Source organism: Marmota marmota, unplaced genomic scaffold, assembly GCF_001458135.2.
Source record: "Marmota marmota marmota unplaced genomic scaffold, marMar, whole genome shotgun sequence".
In the NCBI taxonomy this organism is placed as follows: domain Eukaryota; kingdom Metazoa; phylum Chordata; class Mammalia; order Rodentia; family Sciuridae; genus Marmota; species Marmota marmota.
In genome coordinates this window covers 649,312-660,142 of record NW_026000130.1, presented here as the reverse complement: position 1 = coordinate 660,142, position 10,831 = coordinate 649,312, and the positions used below count along the sequence as shown (strand labels likewise).

General features: G+C 45.6%; 1 protein-coding gene across 1 annotated transcript in view; it reads right to left on the bottom strand.

Moving 5' to 3' along the window:
• Positions 1 to 1,165: 1,165 nt before the first annotated feature.
• Positions 1,166 to 10,831, bottom strand: part of Thoc5 (THO complex 5) — a 34,240-nt gene continuing 24,574 nt past the window's right edge. Inside the window, exons 14-20 of the mRNA XM_048784879.1 lie at positions 10,276 to 10,372; positions 9,587 to 9,701; positions 8,211 to 8,314; positions 7,995 to 8,082; positions 4,998 to 5,113; positions 4,132 to 4,322; positions 1,166 to 1,347 (exon numbers count right to left, since the gene is read on the bottom strand). Coding sequence (XP_048640836.1) covers positions 1,284 to 1,347; positions 4,132 to 4,322; positions 4,998 to 5,113; positions 7,995 to 8,082; positions 8,211 to 8,314; positions 9,587 to 9,701; positions 10,276 to 10,372 — 775 coding nt within the window. The 3' untranslated portion in view covers positions 1,166 to 1,283. The remainder of the gene's footprint in view (positions 1,348 to 4,131; positions 4,323 to 4,997; positions 5,114 to 7,994; positions 8,083 to 8,210; positions 8,315 to 9,586; positions 9,702 to 10,275; positions 10,373 to 10,831) is intronic.

Below are 10,831 nucleotides of genomic sequence, written 5' to 3'. Positions count from 1 at the left end.
GGTGGTCATTTGGTGGCTACTTAAGGTACCATTTTCCTCTCTGGCTGGGGTCCAGTTTCCATATATAAAACAAAGGGCCCTAATAGGCCTTTCCTGTATTGATTTTTTTTTTTTGGGGGGGGGGTGGAGGGCAGATATAGTTTTTCTGACAAAACTATCCAAGAATACTCTGTGTCATCCTTCACTTTGTCTTCTAATGGAGGATCATGAAGGAGGTAAGCTTAGAAACATTTTCCCAGGACTTCTCCTAATCCCAAGAATCAAATCATTTTTTAGGGGGACATTTATCATGTTATTTACATGAAGATTCTCCACAAATGTCATCTGGTCTCATTTTGCCATTGTCTCACTGGCCAGCAACTTTGCACATGATTCTCTAACATCACTCTCACTGACTTCATGAAATCTTGCAAGATTTAGAATTATGCTGTATGATGTATTTGTCTTCTATTTATACTGTCAAATATTTATTTATTTATTTTTCATTATTTATTTTTTAGGTGTAGATGGACACAACACAATGCCTTTATTTTTATGTGGTGCTGAGGATCGAACCCAGGTCCCGGACATGCTAGGCGAGTGCTCTACCACTGAGCCATAATCCCAGCCCCTGCAGTGTCAAATATTTAAAGCACCCATCAGAGAGAATCCAGCCATCATGGATAATGAAAGTAGTAGTGAAGAGTTGGGGCAGGAGGAACAGGAACTTGTGCTTTTTGGCTCTGCCTTTGGCTTCTCCACCTAACAGCTGAGACCTAGGAAAATAAATATGAAGATGATAAGAAACGCTCTGCCCCAAGCCAGGCGCAGTGACACATGCCTGTAATCCCAGCAGCTCAGGCAGTTTTGAGACAAGAGGACTGCAAGTTCAACGACAGCCTCAGCAATGGCGAGAAGCAACTCACTGAGACCCTGTCTCTAAATAAAATACAAAATAGGGCTGGGGATGTGGCTCAGTGGTTGAGTGCCCCTGAGTTCAATCCTTGGGACCCCCCTCCCCGCAAAAAAGGTATCTGCATACTAGAGGATGGCATCTCTTTACAGAATCAGAATCTCTTGTTTGCTTTTCTTGGCCACCTTTTAAAACGCTCTTTCACACTGTATCATGGCTCCCAGCTGCCCTCAAATCATAAAACCACCTCCTCAAGGAGGCACAAACAAAGGCTGTTTGGTCAGGTGACACTTTAATAACCTAGTATCTCCAGAAACTATCAAGAGCCACATGTGGCCAAAGCAGAAAGCAGAGGCCTACTACTCCGGGCAGCAACAGGCAGAGTAGCAGGTCAGCGATGGCTGAAGAATCCTTGAGGATGGTTATATTTAAACGGCTTCATCCTGCTTGGACCCCTAGAGAAACAGGAGAAGGAAAAGCAGTTAATACCATGCCTCCCAGACTGATAAGTTACAGTTCACTCACAGAGGGAATATCATGTAGCTGTTAGAAAAAAAGAAAGGGGGACAGAGATACATGGCACAGGACATTGTGAGAAAAACAGACTGTAATACAGTAAGGTGTGACACTATTTTTGTAAAAAGTCTCTATGTGCTTGCAAATGTGTACACAAAACCTGGAAGGGCCCTAAAGAAGATGGGCACTGAGGGGACAGGGATTAGGCACCCTCACTTTTTAGATAATTATTGTTTATATAACAAACATGCCTTGTTTCTATAATTTACATCATGTAAAGAAAAAAATTAAATATTCCTTGTAGGGAGATTCCCATGCAAGCAAGAGTCTGGGACTAAAAAGAATCTGCACTACTGCGTTCGGTGGCACACACCTGTAATCCCAGCAGCTTGGGAGGCGGAGGCAGGAAGATCACGAGTTCAAAGCCAGCCTCAGCAAAAATGAGGCCCTAAGCAACTCAGTAAGATCCTGTCTCTAAATAAAATACAATACAGGGCAGGGGATGTGGCTCAGCAGTTGAGTGCCCTGAGTTCAATCCCTGGTACCAAAAAAAGATCTGCACTATCTGCCAAGAGCTATGGGTTTATACTTATTACCTCTTAGGTGCCACTTCTATCATTGTACAAATTTTACAGATGAAGAAACAGGTTGGGGGTGGGGTTAAATTATCTGCTAACACTGTATGGCCAGGAAGAAACAGAGCCAAAATTTGATAACAGGTCTGATGCCAAGCCTGTTTGCCCCAGGAAGGCTGAGAGTCATGGCTGGGCAGGGCAGGATCTGAATCCAAAGCCTTGATCCTGTGAAACGTAGGTGCTTCAGCTGTAATTCCGGGTGCCCTAACAAAACTTCACATGGGGCCTCTTCCCCACAACTCCACAAGCAGTGGATGCCCAGCAATAAAAGACTCCTTCCCCATTTCTGTCTGTCTATGATTGAAATTCAATGGTAACCAAAGGTGATGTCCTGCGTCTTGTTTGTGTGCATGTGCGTGTACGAATGTGTGGCAGGGATTATAAAGAGGGGAGAAAGATTTTTATTCCACCACCAGTGGCTGAGGGTGTACTCAGCTTGCAGTACTTGGCACTTGACACCCTCCATCTCATTTAATTTCATCCTCCCAGTAACACCTGAGGCAGGTGCTGTTACAGATGAAGAAACTAAAGCTCAGAGGGGCTAAGCATGGGCTTAGCCTAATCACACAGTCAGAAGCTGGAATTTGAACCTTCCAGAGCCTCTTTCTGGCACTGGAGTTCTGGCTCACATCTATGACATCACTTGTCTCCCAACACTATAAGAGCACAGAGTCACCAGGTCTAGGTACAGTGCTGATGGAGAAGCCTTAGCCTGGCAGTCCCTGGCCAGGGGCTAAGTTGCATCTTAGGTCTCCTGCTGCTCACACCAGCACTCTGAACTTGGTCCCTTGGTTCAGTCCCAATCCCAGTGATCATCTGGACTCTGGGCCAAAAGCTTCACATCTCCCATCTGCCAGTCATGGAGTTAATTAGATCTGAGTCATCAAAGCAGCACCTTTCCACAGTGTAGACAGAGGAGTTAACACTTCAGGAAATGGGTCCTTTGGGAGAGATCTGAGAAGAGGAAATAAGCACAGGGCATATGGGGGTTCCTATCCTGGAAATGTGCTACAGTGAGCTGGGAGGGTGGGAAGAGCTGAAGTCTCACACTGACCCACAAGGGATAGCAGATCCTAGAAGGTTCTACAAGAGTCACCAGCTTTGCCTCCCTGCAGCCACATGGGGGTTTATTATTAGTCAACACAATAAACCAACCCAGTGGAGGTGCTGGGACTGCTTCCTGGGGATGGAACTGCATCTGAGAACAAGATGAGGGCAAGGTATAGCACCATTCAAACTGACAGGGACAAGAAGGGTGGCCCAACTAGAAAGAGTTAGCTCGAACTCCACTTGGAAAGGAGGCCTGAGCAGTAAATTCAGTTTTAAAATGTATAAAAATAGGAATTAGTGGATGAAAAGAAAACAAACTAATGCCAAAGAGAAAGGAAAAACAGCCAGAACTGACGTGAGCCCAGATACTAAACATCAAGGTAAGGTACTAGGATCTGCTGGCATATTCTGAGGAGCTGTCTTATGCCAGGAACCACCTGGAAACTACATGAATCATCTTGGATTCACAATGAGCTAGAAAGGTATGCTTTTACCACTTCGGCCGTAGGGAAAGAGGCTCAGGGCTGAGTAGTTGCAATGACTCTTCTGTGGTCTCTGCACTCGTCTGTCTCACTTGGGAGCTGGTTCCTCTGTGCTGCTGACTATGCACAACCAGAATCTCCAGACAGGGAGCACTCTAGAAGACTACAGAAGACTACCCGGGGACTATGGCGTGCACATCACTTAAAATACTTATTCAGATAGTTAAAAGCAAACAGACCCTACTGTTTTCCATAGAAAGTTCTGGAAGTTCAGCCACATCCTCTTGGTTTGTGGCCTGGCACTGTTTCCTTGGTTGGCTGTTCATGGAGAACAGGTAAATCAGGCTGCAGGACTCAGGAAGGAGGGCATAGCTCTCCCCAAGGAAATCTGGCAGTAGGATTTTAATTTCTGCTCTGAACAGAGGTAAACGCACCTCAAAAAGCACATACCCTCCATGTCTGGCCCTGAGAGAATTGGTCTCCTGCAAGACTCTGATCTCTGCTCCATCTCCCTTCAAGAGGTCACCAGAAGGTTGAGGCTTGGGCCCTCCCTCACCTGAAAAGCCGCAAACACATCTTCTCCTGAGGAAATTCCTTGGGCCCCTCCACACTGTCATCGTGACTCTCTGTCTCCAGGTAGACATCCAACAGCACGCACAGCCGCTGCAGTTGGTTGGTTAAGAGCTGGTGGCTGGGCCGGGGACCGCACAGCTCCTTGTAGCACACATTGACCTCGCTCTCCATGGCCTGTGTGGGTGGGAAAGCCAGCACCTTAGCACTACCTTCCTGAGGGTGGCTCACTACATTGGCCAGCCTTTTGTCCCAGGGTGGGTGTGAGGGTGCCACAGGAACTGTGGCTGTGCCTCAACACGAGCTACGCCTGCAGATAAAGCCAGACTGCCTCCTATTGAGGTCTCCTTTTCCTCTATACAATAAGGTTTTCCTGATCCTGACCCATAACTTTCCCTGCCTCAAATACCCACAGCCAGGAACACATGTATGGAGAGAAAGAATCTTGAGACAATAGGCAAGTCAGAAGGTACTAGTATTAAAGACATCCTTTATAGCAATAAGGGTACTACCAAGTCATATCAGCAGGTGTAACCCTAATTAAACAGAGTGATTTCGTCAGTTTCTCATTCCAGAGCTTCTGTAATACTTCTGAGTTTACTCATGTCTTCACAGAAGTCCAAAACAACAAACTTTCAAGGCAAGCATTCCTATTTTATAAAAGGGGAAACCCATGAGCCCCAAGGTAGGTGAGCAAGAGAGATGAGCCTAAGCCTTCTCATATTATAGGCTTTGGCATACTTAGTGCCCATGACCTCAGCTGAGACAGGTTGTGACTGCCCACCTCTCCACAAGGCTTTTCTTGTTCCTCCTGTCACCCCTCACCTCCTACCCTCACCCAATGGGCCTCACCCGAATGTTGTCATCATTGCTGTTGGTTTTCTCCCCTTTCCAGTTCAGACAGAGCTGGAAAATGGGTGGGATGGAAGAGTAGCCAGGGTTCAACACCACAGCAGCCTGGAGTTTGGCTGGGAAGAAAGGAGAGGAAAAATTAGTTCTACCACCCAGTTTCCCAGTATGGCAGCCTTCCCACAGTACCCAAGGCCAGCTCAGATGTCTCCTATTAATCCAAGTGCTGCAGAGTACATACACTCTGGCACTAATTGTTCTAGAATCTCCTAAGTGGAATTGCAGAATGTGAGGTCTGGTAACTCTGGTCCCTTCAAGGACTTTGTTCTAGTTGGTGTGCCACAGAGCTATGAACCCTCCAGCATCTGGCCTACCTTGGGTTTACCCACAGGCTCAATTTGCCATTCTAAGAGAATTTTTATTGTTATTTCTTCATATGCCAGGTTAAGGTGTGGTACTGTTTTGTTTTGGGAATTGAACCCAGTGCCATTTTACCATTGAGCTTCATCCCCAGCCCTTTTTATTTTTTCTTTGGAGACAGGGTCTAAGTTGCTTAGGGCCTTACTGAGGGTCTAAATTGCTGACGCTGGCCTCAAGTTTGTGATGGTCCTATCGCCTTCCAAGTGGCTGGGATTACAAGTGTGCATCACCATGCCAGACCCCCTAGCCCTTTTTATTTTGAGACAGGATCTCACCTAAGTTGTTGAGGATTTTTCATATGAAACTTATTCTATTGTTTTTTCTTTTCAACAATATTGTTATAGGGGCTGGGATTGTAGCTCAGTGGTAGAGTGCTCACCTAACACGTGGGAAGCCCTGGGTTCGATCCTTAGCACCACATATAAATAAAAATAAAATAAAGGTCTAACTACAATTAAAAAAATAAAAAATAATAATATTGTTATATAATACCAGCAGTTATATAAAACATTTTGTCTATTCTCTTTCTTTTGTTTTATATTTTGTTATATAAAATTCTTTCTTTTCTCTTGTCCTTTCTCCAGTTCTGGGACTGAACTCAGGGCTTATGCTAGGTAAGCACTCTATCACAGAGCTATGCCCCCAGCCCTGAAATTCTTTTAAACAGCCAACATTTGTTGAGTCCTTACTGTATTCTAGGCTCTACTAAACACATTTTATTCCATCCTAACTATGATTCTATGAGATGGGTACAATAATCCTGATATACAGTTTATTATGTGGCAACTGGGGCTGACAGAAACTACCTCACCACCAAAGAGTTGCAAAGCAGTAATGCTGAGTTGAACCAGAACTGCCTGATGTCAGAGTTGCACCCATAATTTTTAAACAAAATATCTGTATTTCTAACTATATTCATTTTTCCTCTGATGACAGCCTTTGTCTTTTTACAGGATGACATTTATCCTCTCTACCCATGGGCACTGTCTTAGAACTTGCTGTGATTTGCATATGGTTTGAGTGTGTCCCCTGAAGGTTTATGTGCTAGAAGGTTGGTTCCCTGTGTGGCAGTGTTGAGATGGGGTAGAACCTTTGAGAGGCAGGCCTAATGGAAGATGATTAGGTCTTGGAGTTGGACACTGCCCTCGGAAGGGATTAACATAGTTCTGGTGGGATTCTGGTTAGTTCCCATATAAGTTGCTATAAAAAGAGCAAGCCTGGTCCATCCATCTCTCTGGCTTCCTGTTTCACCATGAGCTCTCTTCCACAAATGCTCCTGTCCTTGTGATACCATTGATAATATTAAGTCCTTACCAGAGATCAAACAGATGGGCCACCTAATCTTGGAATCTCAGCCTACAAAAATGTGAGCTAAAAAAAAAAAAATCTCTCTTCTTTATAAAGTATCCAGCCTTAGGAATTTTGTCACAGAGTCCCCAAACAGACTAGTACAGAAGTAAAAACAACTTCTATAGCTTGGTGATTATAGCAGCAAACCTAGGAAGTGAGATCTTGTGAACAGGGCCAGGCTTGCTGAGGCTGGGGTGAGACAAATTCCTTGAGCACAGGATCTGAGTAGCTCCAGCAGGAAGCCTCAGAGCCAGATGCTGGAAGAGGTGTGAGGAATCACAGCTTTTGATGTCTCCAAGGGGAATACAGGAGTGGAGAAAAGGAAGGGGATCCAGGGCCCTGCTCTTTTTTTTTTTTTTTTTTAATTTTTTTTAATATTTATTTTTTTTGTTTTCGGCAGACACAACATCTTTATTTGTATGTGGTGCTGAGGATCGAACCTGGGCCGCACGCATGCCAGGCGAGCGCGCTACCACTTGAGCCACATCCCCAGCCCTATTTAAATAATCTTATTGTGTGTTTTTTTCTGTAGCATCCTGACTTTGAGAGACTATGTACTTGATTTGGGTCACCCCTATTTGTGGGTACAGAAGCTGGGTGGCCTCCACTTCCCCAAAGAGCAGCCCCAGGTATGTACACTAACCCTGTCTCTTTGGACAAAGGGCTCTATGTCTCCTCTCCTGTATAGATTCCAGAAAGGCTTCTGGTGGCCTTGTGGGCTTATTTTAGCAGAATGTCTTTATTTGGGACTGTGATCTGTNCTTTGTTTTATTTATTTATTTTTACGTGGTGCTGAGGATCGAACCCAGGGCCCCGCGTGTGCTAGGTGAGCGCTCTACTGCTGAGCCACAATCCCAGCCCGGACCTGGTCTTTATAACCTGAGAGTGACACCTCTGCCCTTCTGAGGAGAGGATGGGGGTCTGATGCTTGACAATGGTTAAGCAAAGGGTAGAGGGCTCAGGCTTTGAGGTCATCCCAGGTGACCTATAAAATGGGAAAGATCCTATCATCCCCAAGACTATCGTGAGGATTAAATGAGATAAAGGGTAGATGTGAATGCATTACAGAACAAGTCCTTGCTGAGAGTAGCTCTCACAATCACTATTTGCTAAGTCTCTGCTGGCAGGATTCCAGGATCTTTTGCTTCCTTTAGGCCACCCCCAGGCATGTTTGATTCTTGGTGGCTCCCCTTACCTAGAACCATTGTCAAGAGCACAGAAATCACCTACCTGTGCCCCTTTCAACAAGCGCCATGTAGTAGAGATTGGTGTCCCCAGCCAGTCCTGCCTCTACAATGTCTTTGGTAAAATGCAGATCCTAGAATAAGCACCATGGACAAAGACTCAGTTGTTGTCTTCTCTAGTTAAGCTCCTTGCACTTCTAGGATGGGCAGGAGCTAAAAGGTGACATGATCAGTATTTGTGACCTGTCACTCCTCCACTTACCATGTAATCCTCATGAGCAATTGTCACCCACTTCACCAGGCGAGACACAACCTTGGCAGGGAAGAGATACTGGCAATCGCTGGTAACTGGCACAATGCCATGTTCTAAATGATAGCAAGATAGGTGATGTCATGTGTGGAAATCATGTACCATAGCTAGCATCTGTTCAGGGCTGTCTGGAGGGCTATGGTGGCCCTCCATCTGTCCACATACACCTGGCACTCAAGAGATACAGGCATACCAACCTGACCTTCACTCAGAACTATGTGCATATGCACAGACCCAGCACCAGCATTCACAGTGCTTTCTCCTTAATGCAAATGTTGGCCAGCAAAACAAACCCTGAGGCCAGAACCAGTTTCTGGGCCTCTGCAGCAATGACTGTTAATTAGATCAAATAGCTGAGAGGGCTGCATTTTCACAGCTGACCTTGACAGAGGAAGCCAGTGAAGTGTTCTGTGTCAGTTCCTCTAAGGGAGAAGAGCTGGAGAACTGCTCCAGGGTAAATTCCTGCTGGCAATTCAATAAGCAAATATGCCAACACAGTAAATGCTGTCCTGGATGACAATCATTCAACCTTGGGACAAAACAAATTCAGCAATGCTGATAGGGAGCAAGGTCTAATGGACAGGCAATGCTGCCCTGCAGAGAACAGGGTCCATGTGGAACTAGTGAAATAGCCTGGGAGGTGGGGTCTCTTAATGGGTTAAGGAAAAACAATGCTTTTCCTGACAGTGACTCAGAAAGATCTGACACTCCCACCCTGCAAGTGCTGTACACTCCGTAAACCAGTTAAGTATTTACCAAATGAATAAATTAAAAGCCCCAGATGGCTACTACCTAGGTCAGAAGTTCATCAGAATCACCTAAGAGCCTAGGAGAAAACACAAGGACTCATACCACCTTAGGGAGTATCAGATCAGTAGGTCTTGAAAAAGAGATGAGGGTGTAGATCCACAGTACAACGGTATTCAAATGAGCTGCATGTGAGCGCCATGAAGGCAGGGGCTCTACTGTTCTTTCCCCTTCATTATGCTTGGCACCTGGCATGAACTAGATTCTCATTAAATACTTGTCAGATCACATCATCATCTGTGATGAATGGATCTAGGATGAACTGCCCTGATCAGCCCATGAACTTGTGACACCCAAAGGTTTGGGGCCTCTTCTGAGAAGGCAGGACAGCCCTCATGATTCTGCAGGGAGCTCAGAACTCTGCCTGGATGGGTCTGCAGCTCTCCCTAATGGCCCTGACAACATCCCTGCTCAGTAAAGCCATAAATCCAGGTCTCTTTGATTAGAATTAGGAAAAGCTTGTCATTTTTGTCCTGTGTTGTCTGAGTGGCTGTTAAGTCCCAGCCCCAACAGTGACTTACCCAGGGATGCAAACTGTTTGTGGAGGGCCAAACGGGACTGTACCCTGGTCTTCAGCAGTTTCATCGTGGTTTCCATGTGGCTGGCACTCAGTGAGTGGTCAGCGATCACCGTGTGCTGTGAATGACAATGAGAGGCACATACCTGACAGCTCCCCCACTTCCTCCAGGGAACACGACTCTCCAGGGATTTGCCAGCCTGCATAGCCTGAATCATCCATGCCCTAAGGTGCATGCCACTTAGGAATGGCAGGGTTTACCCACTATGAATGGCCACACAGGAACAACATAAGTTGCTGGGTTCTCAAGAGACTGTGGCTAGCTCCTGAGAAAAAGCAGGCTTCTGCTAAGATGCCTGGTCCTCTGGGATTTTGTTCATACCTCATTTTTGGCATCCTTGCTCACAAAACTGAGGGTGGCAGAACCTGAAGCCATGTTGCACCCAGAGGAAGAATCCAAGTTACCTTGGTCTAGAAAGCCACTAGGCTTACAGAGAAGGCAAAAGGCACATTAATACTCATAGCCCCAGACATCTGAGTGTACTGAGTGGATGGACAGAGAACAGATCACAGTCCCAAATAAAGACATTCTGCTAAAATAAGCCCACAAGGCCACCAGAAGCCTTTCTGGAATCTATACAGGAGAGGAGACATAGAGCCCTTTGTCCAAAGAGACAGGGTTAGTGTACATACCTGGGGCTGCTCTTTGGGGAAGTGGAGGCCACCCAGCTTCTGTACCCACAAATAGGGGTGACCCAAATCAAGTACATAGTCTCTCAAAGTCAGGATGCTACAGAAAAAAACACACAATAAGATTATTTAAATAGGGCTGGGGATGTGGCTCAAGTGGTAGCGCGCTCGCCTGGCATGCGTGCGGCCTGGGTTTGATCCTCAGCACCACATACAAATAAAGATGTTGTGTCTGCCGAAAACAAAAAAAATAAATATTAAAAAAAATTAAAAAAAAAAAAAAAAAAAAGATTATTTAAATAATGTCTGCTATAGTCCCTGGATACAGCCTTCTCCCATCCTCCCATGTCCTATAGACAGGAGGGTTCACAGACTCAACCATGTTCACAAACAGGCAGCCCACAAAGCCCCTTCACTTCATCAGGTCCTTACTGGGAATTTCATCTCTCCCACAATTGCTTTCTTCTTTTCCCCCCTGCAGCCCCAAGTCAAAAGCAAATAAAAACCAAAAAGGCAAAGGGTGCACTGATGTCTTCATTGGCCTACCAATTTATAAAAT